The 18,167-nt window shown below is 55.3% G+C and overlaps 1 protein-coding gene across 10 annotated transcripts in view; it reads right to left on the reverse strand.

The window, feature by feature from the left end:
- Positions 1-18,167, reverse strand: part of ATP2B4 (ATPase plasma membrane Ca2+ transporting 4) — a 63,517-nt gene that overhangs the window by 11,070 nt on the left and 34,280 nt on the right. For 7 of the 10 annotated variants that reach the window (XM_038162205.1, XM_038162214.1, XM_038162212.1 and 4 more), the window contains 15 exons: positions 18,075-18,110; positions 16,012-16,173; positions 15,213-15,427; positions 14,898-15,140; positions 13,485-13,619; positions 12,250-12,356; positions 11,277-11,511; positions 10,003-10,182; positions 9,068-9,155; positions 8,861-8,967; positions 7,289-7,480; positions 6,487-6,700; positions 4,863-5,074; positions 2,905-3,012; positions 1,643-1,825 (listed from right to left, as the gene is read on the reverse strand). In XM_038162205.1, coding sequence (XP_038018133.1) covers positions 1,643-1,825; positions 2,905-3,012; positions 4,863-5,074; positions 6,487-6,700; positions 7,289-7,480; positions 8,861-8,967; positions 9,068-9,155; positions 10,003-10,182; positions 11,277-11,511; positions 12,250-12,356; positions 13,485-13,619; positions 14,898-15,140; positions 15,213-15,427; positions 16,012-16,173; positions 18,075-18,110 — 2,417 coding nt within the window. The remainder of the gene's footprint in view (positions 1-1,642; positions 1,826-2,904; positions 3,013-4,862; positions 5,075-6,486; positions 6,701-7,288; positions 7,481-8,860; positions 8,968-9,067; positions 9,156-10,002; positions 10,183-11,276; positions 11,512-12,249; positions 12,357-13,484; positions 13,620-14,897; positions 15,141-15,212; positions 15,428-16,011; positions 16,174-18,074; positions 18,111-18,167) is intronic. The other 3 variants (XM_038162211.1, XM_038162213.1, XM_038162215.1) reach the window with 1 other exon arrangement.

An 18,167-nucleotide genomic window follows, 5' to 3' on the forward strand; every position in this document is an offset into this window, starting at 1 on the left:
CTGAGCAGCATCCGGGGGCCACCGTGGCTTCCTGGGCACTTTGTGGCTGGGTGATGCCAGCCCTGTGGCACCTTCTGGGCACCTCCTCCAGCCCCAGCTCTGGCTGTGCAGGTGTCTCACGCACGGCTTCGCTCCTGCTCCACTCCGATGTCCCTCTTGTCCCCAGGGGGAAGAGCCCCGAGCCCTTCTCAGACACCCCAAATGGGGACAGGAGCCCCCCCGATGCTCAGGTTGGACCCCAAAGAGGCTCCAGGATGTGCCAGCACCCATCTCTCACGTGGCAGGAGCTCATCTCAGCTCCAGCACAGGGAGACACCTGGGAAGCTCCAGGCTCAGCCCCAGGGGCACCTCTGGCACTGCCGCCCTGCAGAGCTCCCAGGTTTCCAGCACATCTGCAGCACTTCCAGGAGAGCCCGGAAGCTCCCAGCACGTTCCTCACGTCAGTGAAGCCCTGGTTACCCCCACACAGAGCCCAGCTGCCCCTCGGGGCTCACAACCAGCCAGGAACTGAGGCTGAGCTTCACCTTGAGGCCACCGAGGTGACACCGTGGAGGTGACAGCTCACAGAAGGGAAGTTAACTCTGCCCCAGCCCCTGTCCCCGTTTGCTTGTCACAGAGGAGGGACAGAGGTGACCCAGCAGCTCTGCCTGCCAGGGGAAACCAGGACTTGCCTCCGTGGGACAGCTCTGCCCTGGCCTCCAGGGAAAGTGAGGGGCACAGAGCTCTCCCTGCTTGGTGGGAGCAAAAATCCACCCTTTTGGGGTGGGGAAAAGGGAAAAAAATCAGGGGAAAAAGTCAGGGAGAAGCAAGTGACGTAAAAAGAAGACTGAGAGATTTTCTCTCCTCGTGTGCCCTGGGGCTGAGCTCCGAGGGGGAGCTGGCACAGAGGGGTGCCACAAGGAGCCACACCAGGGAGGCTCTGGTGCTGGCAGATCCCTGCTGGGCCCATTCCCACTGGGAACAGCATCCCAGCAGCCAGCAAGAGCAGGGCAGGGCCTGGGGGGCTCCGTGCACCCCTCACAGCCTCCTGTGCTGCCGAGGTGACCAGCAGTGGCACGTCCAGCCTCCTGCTGACCAGCAGCACGGTGCCTGCAGCAGAACAGCCTCCTCGCACCCACAGCCGTCCCAAAATCCAGGTTATCCTGGCCCCAGCTATCCCAAAATCCAGGTTATCCTGGCCCCAGCCGTCCCAAAATCCAAGTTATCCTGGCTTCAGCTGTCCCAAAATCCAGGTTATCCTGGCTCCAGCTGTCCCAAAATCCAGGTTATCCTGGCTCCAGCTGTCCCAAAATCCAGGTTATCCTGGCTCCAGCTGTCCCAAAATCCAGGTTATCCTGGCTCCAGCTGTCCCAAAATCCAGGTTATCCTGGCCCCAGCTGTCCCAAAATCCAGGTTATCCTGGCCCCAGCTGTCCCAAAATCCAGGATATCCTGGCTCCAGCTGTCCCAAAATCCAGGTTATCCTGGCCCCAGCTGTCCCAAAATCCAGGTTATCCTGGCTCCCTGCAAAGGCACAGCCTGGCCCAGGAGGCGATGGCATCCTGCGAGCTGTCACCTCTCTGCAGACAGAGCCCCTGCAGGGGGACAGAGAGAGGAGGAGAGCCGGCAGGCAGAGCCCCCCCAGCCCTGCTGCCCCCCAGTACCTGGGTCTGGATCCTGTTGAGCCCCCGGAACCACAGGATCTGCCCCCGCCGCAGCTCCATCTCCGCGTGGTCGATCTCGTCCACGTCCTCGGGCAGCTCCTCCTCGGGGATCTCCTCCTTGGTGATGCCGTGCCCAGCCTCCTTCAGGAACTTCAGGTGGCTCGTGGGCACGGTGCAGATCAGCTGGGGACATGCAGGGACACAGCGGGGACTCAGCCTGAGGTCGTGGTGGCGCCTCAGGGTTTGGAGTTTTGTGGTTTTTAGATTCAGGGCTGCTTTAGTGTGTGGGTCTGAGCTTTGTGCTAAGTGTTGGTGAGCTCTGTTCACAGAGAAGGGAGAGAAAACGATTCCTTCTCTATGATACAAATTTCAAATTATCGAATTCTCAGCCCCTCTCTATGATCCAAATTTCAAACGATCCAAATCTCAGGCCCAAAAGCATGAACAACGTGAACTGAAGAGAGACAAACAAGAAGGATGGGACTGCATAACCTAAAGCTGTAATGGGACAATTAACTCCAATATGCAAATGAGCAAAACTTATAAAAGTGAGAGATCCCGTGACCAGTCGTGCATTTTGTGACCATTTTGGGTCCATCTTGGTTCATTTTGTGACCATTTTGGGTTCATCTTGGGTTCATTTTGTGACCATTTTGGGTTCATTTTGTGACCCTTTTGGGTTCATCTTGGGTTCATTTTGTGACCATTTTGGTTCATTTTGTGACCATTTTGGGTTCATTTTGTGACCATTTTGTGACCATTCTGGGTTCATTTTGTGGCCATTTTGGTTCATTTTGGGTTCATTTTGTGACCATTTTGGGTTCATCTTGGGTTCATTTTGTGACCATTTTGGGTTCATTTTGTGGCCATTTTGGTTCACCTGGGGCGCAGCCCTGGCTGGGCTCTGCTGCTGCCCAAGGTGGATCCATGGAGGAGATCCTTTTAATAAATCCCTGTTTTTAGCTCTGTCCAATCCCTGTTCTAGCTCAGCCTTCTCAAGGCATCAGCTCCAGCGCCACCAGCCCCGGGGAGCTGCCAGGACCCAGTGGGGACACCAGGAATGTCCCTGTCACTGCTGGGCGTGTCCCTCTGCAGCAGGAGGGGACTGAGGAGGGGATGAGCGACCTCCTGTCCTGCTGCTGGGTGGGGAGGGGCATCAGCCCCTTCCTAAACCCCTTCCTAAGGAGCTGCCCTGGAGAAAAACCAGGGAGATCAAGGGCAGGGAGGGAAGGATGGGGCAGGAATTTGGGACTGGCCCTTACCTGGCCCCACAGGAGCTCTCCCACTCCGATGAAAATGCACCAGAACCACTGGCTCAGGGTGAGCCCAGAGCAGCTGAAGGGCTTCCCACCAAACTCCACGATGATGATCTGCAGCACGGGAGACAAGAGTCACACCCTGGGCATGGAAAGGTCCCCCTGGGCCACACTCTTCCCTCTCTCCTGGGATTACAAGAGGAGCAAGGACGTCACATCCAGGCTGGGAATTTTAGGAGCAAGGACCTCACTCACTTCCAGGCTGGGAATTTTGTGGAACACCAGAGAGGTGCAAAGAGCTCTCACTCAGACTGGAAAATTTATGGGACACCAGAAAAGAGCATGGACTTCCCACTCAGGCTGAGAATTTTGTGTAACACCAGAAAGGAGCTGGGACCTCACACCAGGCTGGGAATTTCAGGATTAAGAACCTCACATCCACACTGTGAATTTTGGGGAACACCAGAGAGGAGCAGGAACTTCCCACTCAGGCTGAGAATTTTGTGGAACATCAGAAAGGAGCAGGGACCTCACACCAGGCTGGGAACTTCATGAAACACCTCCCAGCACGCTCTAGACCTCAAATCATGGAATCCCAGGGTGTTTTGGGCTGGAAGGGATTTAAAGCCCACCCAGATCCATGCACAGGGACACCTCCCACCAGCTGAGGTCGCTCTGAGCTCCACCCAACCCAGCCTGGAGCGCTTCTAGGGTGGTTCTTGTGCCACCAAGGCGCTGCTGGTGAAGGCCAAGGGCACAGAACAGAGCCTGCCTGTGCCACAGCCCCTGCTGGGGACGCTGGAAGTCAGAGCAAGAGTCAGATAAACTTTCCCAGGCCTTGCTCTGGGAGGTTTTGAGAAAGCTCAGAGGAAGAATGAAAACAATCCTGCAGCTGGTGTTTGGAACGTGGTCTTATCTTGTAGGAGGTGCACGAAGGGTGTTGTTCCTAATCAGCCAACAGTGTGAGGGGTGTTGATTAAAGACCAGTCGGGTCCAGCTTTCTCAAAATTGTCAATAAAGGAATGTGTGGTTTCTAATAAATTTGCTTTTTGCCTTCTGAGAATTTGAACTCGATGCTGCTTTATTCACCTGTCCTCAATGCAACAGCGACACCCTGGCAACCCCTCAGCCAGGATAAAAAAGCATCAAACCAGAGTTTTGCCCCACAAATCAATTCCCAAAGCCTGATCCAGCACCGGGCCTGGAACTGGGGTGAAAAGCTGCAGGGAAAACCAAATCCTGGGGCTCCCACGGCTCTCCTGGATCCAGCAGAGACACCAGGACAGGGCAGGTCCCTGCTCGGGGACCTCCAAGGAATTCCCAACCCCTTGCTCGCAGCCCAGACTCAAACCCAACATCCTAAGAAAATTCCTTTTCGGGTTTTCAGTCCATCCCATAGACTTGGATCAGAGTTCCATGGTCTGGAAGCAATCCCAGTGGAATAACCCGGGGAGCAAAGTGGAAGCCGTGGAATAATCCACGTGGAATAACCCACAGGGCAAAGCAGAAGCTGTGGAATAACCCACAGGGAATAACCCACGGGGCAAAGCGGAAGCCATGGAATAACCCATGTGGAATAACCCATGGAGCAAAATGGAAGCCATGGAATAACCCACGGGGCAAAGCGGAAGCTGTGGAATAACCCACCGGGCAAAGTGGAAGCCATGGAATAACCCACGGGGAATAACCCACGGGGCAAAATGGAAGCCATGGAATAACCCATGTGGAATAACCCATGGAGCAAGTGGAAGCCACAGAATAACCCATGTGGAATAACCCACAGAGCAAAGTGGAAGCCATGGAATAACCCATGTGGAATAACCCATGGAGCAAAGTGGAATCCATGGAATAACCCACGTGGAATAACCCACGGAGCAAAGTGGAAGCCATGGAATAACCCACGGAGCAAAGCGGAAGCCACGGAATCCCAGTGGAACAAAGGAAAACCCCCGGGCCGGGGTCACCTGGGCGAAGAAGGTGCCCAGCACCACGGTGCAGAAGATGGGGTTGCGGTAGATGCCCTCGAAGACGTTCCTCTCGCCGTGGATCTTGCGGGCGTTGATCTCGTTGAAGAGCTGCATCATCACGAAGGTGTTGAAGACGATGGTGTAGTGCTCGGTGGGGGGCGAGTGCAGGGGCGCGTTCCGGCCGCTGTCGATGTCGAAGAACTTCTCCCCTGAGCAGGGAAGAAAGGGGGTTTGGGGAAGGGAAGATGTGGAAGAGGTTTTGTTTTACAGCGCTTCTGTGAGCCAGGGAGAAGTTTGGGAAGAGGATCTGTGTTTACACCGAATGAATTTGCTACCAAGGATGTTGGCATAGAATGACCAAAATGTCCCAAAACAGATACCAAGAAAGAAAGAAAAAATAGAATAAACCAACAGAAACGGAGAAAGAAAGAGAAACCAATGGAAAAAAGCAATAGAAACCAAGAAAGAAAGAAAAACCAGTAGAAAAAAACTGATAGAAACCAAGAAAGAAAGAAAAACCAGTAGAAAAAAAACAATAGAAATGAAGAAAGAAAGAAAACCAATTGAAAAAAAGAATAGAAACCAAGAAAGAAAGAAAAACCAATGGAAAAAAGCAATAGAAACCAAGAAAGAAAGAAAAACCAATGGAAAAAAGCAATAGAAACCAAGAAAAAAAGAAAGGATAAATAAGAGAAACCTGCAGCTGCCTATTCCAATGAGCACTTTGTTTGTCTCTCGTGACCCATGAGTAAAATGTAAATTTTTGAGTTTTGTAGGAATGTGTAAAAAGCATGCATGCTAGGATAAAAACAGTTTGAAGCCTTCTGAACATGGAGTGCGTTGCTTTGTGTTGTCTCTGTCTCAGCTATGACAGGAAGGGAGCAGAGGATGAGATGCTGCTCCTTCCTTCTGCTCTGCGCTGGGGGAGTGGGACTGGGACACCCTGTGCCAGCCCCACTGAGCCTAAATATCCTTAAAAACGCCGAGAGGCTCCAACTGTGCATCCAGGAGCAAAAAACCCTCTCTGGGTCACCCCTCTGCTGCCCAGCCACCCCTCACAAAGCTCTGTCCTGAGGGCACCGTGACAGTGACAATGAGGGTGGGTTGTGGGCAGGGAGGGGACTCTGCCCCTTCCCTGTTCCTTTTCTCCTTTCCCTTCCCTTTTCTCTTTTTCCTTTAGTCCTTTTCCTTCTCCTTCTCCTTTCCTTTTTCCTTTTCTCCTTTTCCTTTACCTTTCCTTTTTTCCCTTTCCTTTTCCCCTCCTTTTCCTTTTCCCCTTTCCTCTTCCTTTCTTCCTTTTCCTTTTCCTCCTCTTCACTTTCCTTTTCCCCCTTTCCTTTTCCGTCCTTTCCCTCTCCTTTTCCTTTTTCCCCTTACCTTTTCTTCTTTCCTCTTCCTTTTCCTTTTCTCTTTTCCCTTTCCTTTTCCCTTTCCTTTTCTCTTTTCTCCTTTCCTTTTCCTTTTCCCTTTCCTTTTCTCCTTTCCTTTTCCATTTTTCCCTTTCCTTTCCCTTTTCCCTTTCCTTTTCTCCTCCCCTTCTCCTTTTTTCCCTTCCCCTTCCCCCTTCCCTCCTCCGTCTCCCCTCCCCTCGCCCCCAGGAGGCTCTGGCAGCGCAGCTGACCTGCGAAGAGCAGGGTGAAGATGATGGTCAGCTGGTAGACGGCGTGGCCCAGGATGTTTTTCATCATGGTGCGCGAGATGAGCGGCTTGTTGCGCCCGTAGGGTTTGCGCAGCAGCAGCGACTCCGACGGCGGCTCCGTGGCCAGCGCCAGCGAGGCGAACGTGTCCATGATCAGGTTCACCCACAGCATCTGCACGGCCTTCAGGGGCGAGTCCTGAGGGGGAGAACGTGTCATGCCACCCAAATAAACCTTTGTTCCCCTCTTTGTTTCGCTCTCCTCCTGAAGAGAACTCCAGAATTGCTCTGAGGTATTTAACACCTTCCTAAAACATTCCCAAACATTCCTCCTTTTCTCCATGGCCTTCAGAGGCGAGTCCTGAGGGGGAGAACAGTCACACCACCAAAATAAACCTTTTTTTCCCTCTTTGTTTTGCTCTCCTCCTGAAGAGAACTCCAGAATTGCTCTGGGGTATTTAACAGCTTCCTAAAACATCCCCCAAGATATTTCTTCTTTTCTCTGAGACCTCCTGTGTCACACCCATCCAGGTGAGACCTCCCATGTCCCACCCACCCAGGTGAGCTCACCTGTGTGATGCAGGCACCAGTGAAGGCCACGATGTCGGCCCCCCTGTCCCACTCAACCGGGTGAGACCCCCATGTCCCACCCACCCAGGTGAGACCCCCATGTCCCACCCATCCAGCTCACCTGTGTGATGCAGGCGCCGGTGAAGCCACGATGACGGCCACCACCATGTCCCACCCAGGTGAGACCCCCATGTCCCACCCGCCCAGGTGAGCTCACCTGGGTGATGCAGGCGCCGGTGAAGGCCACGATGACGGCCACCACGTTGACGGTGAGCTGGAACTGCAGGAACTTGGAGATGCTGTCGTAGACGTTGCGGCCCCACATGACGGCCTTGACGATGCTGGTGAAGTTGTCATCTGTCAGGATGATGTCCGAGGCCTCCTTGGCCACGTCCGTGCCCGCGATGCCCTTGGGGACAAAGCCAGGGCTGAGTCACGCTCCTGCCTGGCTCTGCTGCGTGCCAGGGATGTGCCCAGCGGGAAAAGCCCCCGGAGCTGGTGCCAATCCCTGCTGGGCAGGGCCAGAGCTCCAGAGCCTGCAGGGACAGGCTCTGAGGCAGCCCAGCTTTCCCAGACAAGAGGCACGGGGCAGAAGAGCTGGGAAACAGCTGGGAAAACACCAGGAAACAGCTGGAAAATGGCCAGGAAACAGCTGGAAAACAGCGGGGAAAACGCCAGGAAACAGACAGAAAACTGAGAGGAAACAGAGAGAAAACTGAGAGGAAACAGAGAGAAAACTGACTGGAAACAGAGAGAAAACTGACTGGAAAATAGACAGGAAGCAGCCAGAAAACAGCTGCGAAACAGCTGGAAAAAAGCTGGAAATCTGCTGGAAAACAGGTGGGAAAATGCCAGCAAACATCTGGAAAACAGACAGGAAAACCGACAGGAAAACAGCTGGAAAACAGACAGGAAACAGCTGGGAAGCAGCTCCCTCCTCATGCCAGGGATTGGCTCCATCCCGGGCTGGGCACCTCTGCTGGGAGCCCAAAGGAGGGAGAGCTCAGCCCCGAGGTTTCTGCCCCGGCCCGGGCTGAGAACGGCCCCACAGCTTCCCAAAAATCCCCAAAAATCCTCCAAAAATCCCCCCAAATCCTCGGCAGAGTCTCCAGGGCAGCGGGCCGGGCTGCGCTTCCCGGAGCCGGCACAGCGAGGCGCTGGCTCCGCAGGAATTCCATGCAGGAATTCCAAGCCCTGCCCAAAACGAGCCCATTCCTGGCGTTTTCCCGGATTCCCCAGATCCCAATCCCGCCTCAAACAGGGAATCCCTGCCCGTTGCAGGGTATGGGGTTTAGGGGAACAGCTTTCCCTGCTTCTGGAATTGTGTTTGGGTGTTCAGCACATTCCTAAAAACACTTCCCGAAAATCTCTCATTTGCTCCCCACCCAGCTCCTGCTCGTGTCCCTAAAATTAACCCACAGGAACCTGTTAAGAACAACAGGTTTATTTCCCCGCTCCTTTCAGACAGGATAAAAAAGCATCAAACCAGAGTTTTCCCCATAAATCAATTCCCAAAGCCTGATCCAGCCTGGAATTGGGGTGAAAAGCTGCAGGGAAAACCAAATCCTGGGGCTCCCACGGCTCTCCTGGATCCAGCAGAGACACCAGGACAGGGCAGGTCCCTGCTCGGGGACCTCCAAGGAATTCCCAACCCCTTGCTCGCAGCCCAGAACTCAAACCCAACATCCTAAGAAAATTCCTTTTTGGGTTTTTAGTCCATCCCATAGATTTGGAAAAGAGTTTCCACGGAATCCCATGGAGCAAAGGAAAACCCCCAGGCTGGCCCTACCATGGCAAAGCCGACGTCTGCTTTCTTCAGGGCTGGGCCGTCGTTGGTCCCGTCCCCTGTCACAGCCACCACCTGCCTCTGGTCACCCACGGTGCTGTCGATGATTCCTGCAGTGGAAACGAGAAATGAAACCCCGAGGGAAGGATCCCAGCCTGGATCAGGCTGGAAAAACGCCAGGGAGGAGCCCCTGGGGAGGGCAGCGCCCACCTTTCACCAGGGTGTGCTTGTCCGTGGGGGAGGAGCGGGCCAGCACCCGCAGCTTGGGCCAGATCTTGTCCAGCTGCTCCTGCTCCACCTGCAGGAGCAGGAAAAGGGAAATGATTCCCTCCAGGAATCTTCTGTCCCACCAGAGAGCAAATCCCAGCCGGGACAGGACAGAGGCTTCACCCCGAGCACTGCTGAGCACCCCCAGCAGCTTCCTTGTGCAAGGAAAGGAGGAAAACCCAGCAGGATTCTCAAAACCCCTCAGGATTTGGGAAACCCCTCAAGACTTGGGAAACTCCTCAGGATTTGGGAAATCCAGCAGGATCTGGGAAACCCAGCAGGATCTGGGAAACCCAGCAAGATTCTGAAAACCCATCAGGATTTAGGAAACCCCTCAGGATTTTGGAAACACATCAGGATTTGGGAAACCCAGCAGGATTTGGGAAACCCCTCAAGACTTGGGAAACTCCTCAAGACTTGGGAAACCCAGCAGGATTTGGGAAACCCCTCAGGATCTGGGAAACCCATCAGGATCTGGGAAACCCAGCAAGATTCTGAAAACCCATCAGGATTTAGGAAACCCCTCAGGATTTTGGAAACACATCAGGATTTGGGAAACCCAGCAGGATTTGAGAAACCCCTCAAGACTTGGGAAACCCCTCAAGACTTGGGAAACCCAGCAGGATTTGGGAAACCCCTCAGGATTTGGGAAACCCCTCAGGATTCGGAAAACCCCTCAGGATTTAGGAAACCCCTCAGGATCCAGAAAACCCCTCAGGATTTAGGAAACCCCTCAGGATTCGGGAAACCCCTCAGGATTTAGGAAACCCCTCAGGATTTGGGAAACCCCTCAGGATTTGGGAAACCCCTCAGGATCTGGGGTTTTTGCCGCTGCAGAAGCCTCCCTGCCCGTGCAGAGCAGAGCTCAGCTCTCCCACCTCTCCCTTCTCGTTGCGGATGAGGCGGTTGAACTCCTTCCCCTCCAGGCACAGGAAGTCCTCCCCGGGCAGCAGGATGCCACACTTGGTGGCGATGGCACGGGCAGTGTTGATGTTGTCCCCTGTCACCATGCGGACGGTGATGCCCGCGCGCTGGCACTTCAGGATGGCATCGGGCACCTGGGGACGGGGACAGGGACAGGGTTGGCACTGGGAACGCCGGGAGTGAGCCAGCTCCTCGTCCCTAAAAGGATCTGGAGGGGTCAGGGAGCTGCAGCTGCCACCCCAAAGGGAAGGGACCTGGCTGCCACCTCGCTGCCACCTCGCAGGGGCTCCCACGGCTCTCCTGGGTCCAGCAGAGACACCAGGACAGGGCAGGTCCCTGCTCTGGCATCTCAAAAGAATTCCCAACCCCTTGCTCACAGTCCTGCGCAGCCTTTCCAAAGGGAAGGGACCTCGCTGCCACCTTGCTGCCACCACGCTGTCACCTCCCTGGGTGCCAAGGCGTGGCCAGGCCGTCCATAAAAGCAGGAATTTCACCCCCTCCCACCCCAGTAATGGGTGTATCCATCAGGGAGCAGTGGGGGAAGAGAGGAAATTGGAGTGAGCAATGAGCAAATCGAATCAGGAGCCTCCAGAGCCGCTGCAGCCGGGGGGTCTGTAATGCAATTCCCAGATTGCCAGATCCCGGAACATCTCATCAGGGAGCAGGAGAGCAGGGGGAGAGCTCCAGACTGCATCCAGAGGCAGCAACGGGGCATTATTGCATTAGCCCAGCACAGCTCAGAGGGAAAACCAGCTCCAGCAGCCCAGGGATTCTTGCTGGCTGTTTGCATCCACCTTTGGTGCAGCCTGGAGCAGCAGGGACCTCAAGGATTGGGAATTTTGGGTGGGAACACGCTGCCATGGTGTTGTTTTGTCCAAAAATGGGAGAGAAATGCCTGCAGCAGGGATGGGCACGGAGGAGCTGCTGGAATTCCTGGGGGGCACCGAGGAGCTGCTGGAATTCCTGGGGGGCACAGCAGGGATGGGCACAGGGGAGCTGCTGGAATTCCTTGGGGGCACCGAGGAGCTGCTGGAATTCCTGGGGGGCACAGCAGGGATGGGCACAGGGGAGCTGCTGGAATTCCTTGGGGGCACCGAGGAGCTGCTGGAATTCCTTGGGGGCACATCAGGGATGGGCACAGGGGAGCTGCTGGAGTTGCTGAGGGGATCCCAGCCCTGAGCAGCAGGAAAAGGGCCGGGCACAGCACAGGCCAGGTGGGATCCGGTACCTCGGGCCGGACGGGATCCTCGATCCCCACCACAGCGATGCAGGTCAGGTCAGACAGGATCTCGTTCTCGCTGTCCCAGTCGGGCTCTGCGTCCGCAGGGAAGTCCCGGAATGCCAGGCAGATGGTCCTGAGCCCGTGGCAGGCCATGGGCTCGATCACCTTCTTCACCATCTCGTCCCTGTCCTTCACCTTGAACACCCGCGGCTCGCCGTTCTTGTCCAGGATCTTGGTGCACCTGAGGGGACCGGGAGGTCAGGCAGTGTCACATTCCTGGCACCCCATCCACAAAAAAGGGGCTGCCCCTTTTTCACAGCCCCCTCCAGCTTCCCCAAACCCACCCAAAATCCATTCCTGGCACCCATCTGGACACCCCCTGTCCCTCCAGCTTCCCCAAACCCCCCAGGGCTCCTGCCAGCACCCAGCCCCGTGCCCCGAGGGGCGGGCAGAGCCCAGCAGCCCCGGGGCACGGGCAGAGCAGGGTTTACTCGGGCAGAGCAGGGTTTACTCGGGCAGAGCAGGGTTTACTCGGACAGAGCAGGGTTTGCTCGGGCAGAGCAGGGTTTAGGGCAGAGCAGGGTTTGCTGGGCAGAGCAGGGTTTGCTGGGCAGAGCAGGGTTTGCTCGGGCAGAGCAGGGTTTAGGCAGAGCAGGGTTTACACGGGCAGAGCAGGGTTTAGGGCAGAGCAGGGTTTGCTCGGGCAGAGCAGGGTTTAGGGCAGAGCAGGGTTTAGGGCAGAGCAGGGTTTGCTCGGGCAGAGCAGGGTTTAGGGCAGAGCAGGGTTTACACGGGCAGAGCAGGGTTTGCTCGGGCAGAGCAGGGTTTACACGGGCAGAGCAGGGTTTAGGGCAGAGCAGGGTTTGCTCGGGCAGAGCAGGGTTTAGGGCAGAGCAGGGTTTAGGGCAGAGCAGGGTTTAGGGCAGAGCAGGGTTTAGGGCAGAGCAGGGTTTGCTCGGGCAGAGCAGGGTTGATTTACTTGCGCAGGATGATCTCGGAGGCGCCCTTGCTGTACATGCGGAAGCCGCCGCCGCTGCTCCTCAGCACGGTGCTCATGGACTTGCGCACGGAGTTGAAGGTGTACACCTGATTTGTGAGGGGGAAAGAAAAACAACCAGAAAACTAACTCCACGCCTCGTGAAAGCCGTAAAGCTGGAATGCTTACTACAGCCCTGGATTGCTCCTCCTAAAGGACACGCGCACCCCTGAGAATTCCCAAACCTTTTTTATGCCGCCCTTACTTGTACACATGCAAAGAGTTTCACAAGAGCTTTATGGATATTTATTTGACAGCTTTTGCCTCACAACTTGCAATTAGTGCTTGCACAGAGAACTCTCTGGTCCCTCTCTTCATCTCTTGCAGCTCCAGCTTTGGCTCTTGCCTTTGTTCCAATGTTCAGGGGGATAGTGGATATTTTTTGCTCCCGACAAGGGGGAGGGAATGATGCATCTGACTCCATCTTACCAGAAGGCTAATTAATTACTTCATTATGCTATGTTATTCTATATTATATCACACTATATTACATTACATCCAAACGGAATCTGCCAAGCACTCAGCTCCACACACGACTGCACTGATCTCGTGGCTGTCGGCCGACAGCTCCAAGGCACACACACACACTGGGCCCTGGCAGGCCAAGGAAACAAAACACCATCACTGCGGGTAAACAATCCCCACACTGCATTCTCCTCCTGCACAGCACAGGCACAGCGAATGAGGTAAGAATTGTTATGATTATTCTCTGTGGTTCAGAGAATGTGGATCCCAGAAATGCTCTTGGGAAGAACTGTGCCTTGCTTTTCTCTGTGAAGAGGAACGTGGCTACATTTTTAATCCCCCTCACCTGTCCACGTGCACAGAGTTTCACAATAGGTTTATTTATATTCATTTTACTGGTTTTGCCTCTCAACTTCTAGAGAGAACTCTCTGGTCACTCTGTCTCTTGCAGCTGCAGCTTTGGCTCTCGCCTTTGTCTCAGAGTTCAAGGGGCCCCTCTTATCTCCCTTTTTAGTTTGGGAGTTCCCATTCTTTTTCCTCAGCTGAAGCAGTTGGTGAGCCAGCAGAGTTACCAGAGTGAACAGTTTACCACAGCACGTTCCATCTACGCTAGCAAGCCACAGAAAATCCAGCCATTAATAATTCAAAGCGGCACATTTCACCAAAATCCCAAATGGATTTCCACCCTGGTAAATTCCTACTCTGTTTCAGACCTTGTAGAGCTTCTCCTCGGGCACCTCGTTGCGCACGGCCTGGTAGTCCTGCTTCAGGTCCAGCACGAAGCCCAGCAGGGCACACTCGGTCTTGTTGCCCACCTGGCGGGGCAGCCCCCCTTCCTTCTCCGGAGGCTGCAAAAAGGAGGGAGAAAGGTTCCAACCCCGGGCGTGGAGCAGGGTGGGATGAGGGAATGATGGATGGATGGATGGATGGATGATGGATGGATGGATGGATGATGGATGGATGATGGATGGATGGATGGATGATGGATGGATGATGGATGGATGGATGGACAGATGGATGATGGATGGATGATGGATGGAATGATGGATGGATGATGGATGGATGATGGATGGATGGATGGATGATGGATGATGGATGGATGATGGATGGATGATGGATGGAATGATGGATGGATGATGGATGGATGGATGGATGGATGGATGGTGGATGGATGGATGGATGATGGATGGATGATGGATGGATGGATGATGGATGGATGGATGGTGGATGGATGATGGATGATGGATGGATGATGGATGGATGGATGATGGATGGATGATGGATGATGGATGGATGGATGATGGATGGATGGATGGATGATGGATGGAATGATGGATGGATGATGGATGGATGGATGGATGGATGGATGATGGATGGATGATGGATGGATGATGGATGATGGATGGATGATGGATGGATGGATGATGGATGGATGATGGATGGATGATGGATGGATGGATGATGGATGGATGATGGATGGATGGATGATGGATGGATGATGGATGATGGATGGACGGATGAATGGATGATGGATGGATAATGGATGGATGATGGATGGATGGTGGATGGATGGATGCAGGGATGGATGGAATGATGGATGGAACGATGCCTGAAGTTTTAGCTTTTGTATTTTCCAGACTCTGTAGTGCATTAGGATAACTCTGAACTTCACGTTCTCCTCACAGCTCAGTCCCACCAAACAATGCTTTTCCAGCCCCAGAACCAAGGACACCCCTGCAGCTTCAGCCCCAGAAAGTGCAAACAACAGAGAACTGAGGAGAGCAGTCTGGGAGGATGGGACTGCAGAACCTGGAGCTGGAATTGGACAATGAACCCCAGTTTGGAAATGGAGAAGAACTGATCAAAGAGTGAAAACTCGTGACCAGGCGTCCACCTTGGGTGGAGCCACGGCCAGGCTCTTGCACTGCCCAAGGTCCATCCTTGAAGGGGCACCTTGGGCAGGTGGGACAAGGTGAGGGGACAGGGACAGCCCTTCCCCAGCAGCTCTGTGGTCACTGTCACTGTATTTCAATCAACCCCTCTTTACTCCCGTAACTGTGTCCAGCCTGTGCTCCAGGCACCCTCAGGGCAGCAGCACACCCCCAAGCTCTGGTGCTGCAGCTCACCAGGATTTTGGAGGTGTAGGCAGAGTTGATGGCCACGCCGTGGACGATGAGGTCCAGGATTTTGGGCAGGATGGCCTCGGGGTCGGGGATCTGGCGGTAGTGGGTGTCCCCCACGTAGGCCTGCACCACGGTCATGCGGTTCATGGTCAGCGTGCCCGTCTTGTCCGAGCAGATGGCCGTGGCGTTGCCCATGGTCTCGCAGGCGTCCAGGTGCCTCACCAGGTTGTTGTCCTTCATCATTTTCTGCAAGCACCGAGCAGGTCAGGGCTGACCTCACCCCCGTCACGCCTGCCCCTCCTCAGGCCCAGGCCTCACCTTGACGGAGTAGGCCAGCGAGATGGTGACGGCCAGCGGGAGCCCCTCGGGCACGGCCACCACCAGCACGGTGACGCCGATGATGAAGAACTTGACGAAGTACTGGATGTAGATGGGGGTGCACTCGGCCAGCCAGGGCCGCTTCTGCACCCCGAAGGTGTCGATGACGAAGTAGAGCACCAAGATGATGACGGTGATGGCCGACATGATCAGCCCTGGGGACGAGGACGAGGTGAGGGGACACAGGGGACAGAGGGGAAAGGGACAGCCCTTCCTCACCAGCTCTGGAGTCACTGGGGACAAGCACAGCCCTTCCTCACCAGCTCTGGGGACACAGGGGACAGGGTCAGCCCTTCCTCACAAGCTCTGGAGTCACTGGGGACAAGCACAGCCCTTCCTCACCAGCTCTGGGGACACAGGGGACAGGGTCAGCCCTTCCTCACAAGCTCTGGAGTCACTGGGGACAAGCACAGCCCTTCCTCACCAGCTCTGGGGACACAGGGGACAGGGTCAGCCCTTCCTCACCAGCTCTGGGGACACAGGGGACAGGGTCAGCCCTTCCTCACCAGCTCTGGGGACACAGGGGAGAGGGTCAGCCCTTCCTCGCCAGCTCTGGGGACACAGGGGACAGGGTCAGCCATTCCCCACAAGCTCTGGAGTCACTGGGGACAAGCACAGCCCTTCCTCCCCAGCTCTGGGATCACTGGGGATGGGGACAAGGATAAGGTCAGGGGACACAGGACAGGGTCAGCCCTTCCCCACCAGCTCTGGGGACACTGTCACTGTCACTGTCACTCACCTGCCTTCCCGATCTGCACCGCCAGGCGCGTGAGCTTCCCCTGCAGCACCGACTTCTCCTTCTTGGGCACCTTCACCTTCTTCTTCTCCTTCTCCTCGTTCTCCACCCCCTCCTGGCTCTTCAGGGGCTGGATCTCTAAGGCCACACCATCCTGAGTTTTAGCTACAGCCCAGGGGGCAAAAGAAGACACCACGTGTGAACAGGAGAGACCCGGGCCAGCCTGGAGGACACCACTGAGGAGGATGGTGGTGGCAGAGAGAGAGAGAGAGAGAAATCCAGGACAAGAACCACTCCCGACCACACACGCGTCCGAGCACATGGAAGCTCCGTGTCCAGGGCCCTGCCACCTCTCTCCGGGGTGGTTTTCTGTCATCTACCCCCTGCCCACGGATGAGGGATCCTCAGAGGTGACTCTGGCACCCATCACAGCTCTGCAAGACACCCTCTAGGCCAGATTTTGGGGTGTCTTCCAGCCTCTAAGCCTGCAGAGGACTAAGAGCGCTTTGGGCTTTGAGCCCAGAGATGCTCCAGTGTCCCCAATCCCTCGATGAGTGTCCCCAGTCCCCCCAGTGCCACCTCTGCAGTGCCCTGTGGGCAGCCCAGCAGGAACCTCTCGCCAGGGAAGCGACGGAGGGGGTGAGATGGAGGGGAGGGTTAGAAATTGGGATGGAGACCGAAGAGCAGGGAGCCAGGAATCCTCCAATCCCAGCCTGGAGCCATCCACCACGCCTCTGGGACCCGAGACAGCCCGGCTTCCCCTTCCTAAAACTGGGCTAACCCAGCTGGAAGGCTGCCCTGGGCAAACCCAAGCCTGGAAGCTTTGGAGAGGGATGGGCAGCCCAGCAGAGGCTGCTCCAGAGCCGCTGCAGCTGGAGGAGCAGCAGTGGCCCCAGGGCCACCCCGGGACCTGTCCCCTCCTGGGCTGGAGGCCACCCCAGAGCAGCTCCACAGAGGAACCTCCACGGTGACAAGAGACCTGACACGGACACAACAAAGCACCCGGACACAGCTGACGGCAAGGAGGGCAACTCAAACTGCTGAGAGAGAGAGAAACAGAGAGAACAGAGAGAGAGAGAGAGGGGTGGAGAGAGAGGTGCAGAAATGGGGCTTCCTCCACAGCCTGCAAAGAACAGGGTGAGAAACACTGGCGAGGAGACGCTCACGGAGTCGAGGCCATGGCAGGACAGGGTGCAAGCGTCCCGTGGGCCAGGCCCTGGGGGAGATCTCATCCCAGGAACGCCAGGAGGGCACCTCCAGCTCTGCCCCGAACGCCAGCCCTGAGCAGGGACAGCTTTAAACCACCAAATCCCTGCTGGGACTCGTGGTGGTATCCCAAGAAAGGGGTGCTCTGCCAGAAGTCCTGCTGAAGAGCCTTGTCCTCCCTGAAAAATGGCTTTTCCCCACGCAGGGACACAGGAAGGTTCATCCCAGTGATGCCTTAGGATTTTAGTTTTTTATCTTTTCCATACATTTATAATCCTGCAGGTCTTTAGTGTTTAACTCCAAACTCCACACACAGTGTGAGCTGCTGCTTTCCCATTCTGACACAACAATTCCTCTCCAGGCCTGGAATCAACAACACCTCCCTGCCTCAGGCCCTGAGAGATGGATGGAAACAAAACTGAGTTGGGGGAGCAAATTTAGGGTCAATGACTTCATTACCTGAAACTGGAATTGGAAAATTAACCCCCAACATGCAAATGGCCCAAATTATAAAAGTGTGAAACCCCATGACCCATGATCCATTTTGGGTGGGCTCCATCTGCCCTAAATGTACCTGAAGGCCCTTCAAGAAATAAAACTGCTTTTTATTCCCTTTAATTCTGTCTGGCCTCTGTTTCTGGGTAGCAAGGCATCACCTGCCCTGGGCTGGGGTTTTGGGGACACCACGGGACCGTTGCACCCTGTCCTGGAGAAACGAGGCGAGAGTCCCGCCGGAGCAGCAAAGAGCACAGACTGATGAGGAGAAGGAAGGAAGGAAGAAGAAGAAGAAGGAGGAAGGAAGGAGGAATGCTCGGTAGTTAGTGTGGTGCTGGTTCAAAGGATGGAGAGGCTGGCGTTACCTTTGTTGCGGTTTTCGGGGGCTCCGCTTTTTTTACCTGTTCAAAGAGAGAAAGGGGGGAGGGCTGAGCACACGGAGCCACGTTCCTCATCCA

Source organism: Motacilla alba, chromosome 26, assembly GCF_015832195.1.
Source record: "Motacilla alba alba isolate MOTALB_02 chromosome 26, Motacilla_alba_V1.0_pri, whole genome shotgun sequence".
Classification (NCBI taxonomy): domain Eukaryota; kingdom Metazoa; phylum Chordata; class Aves; order Passeriformes; family Motacillidae; genus Motacilla; species Motacilla alba.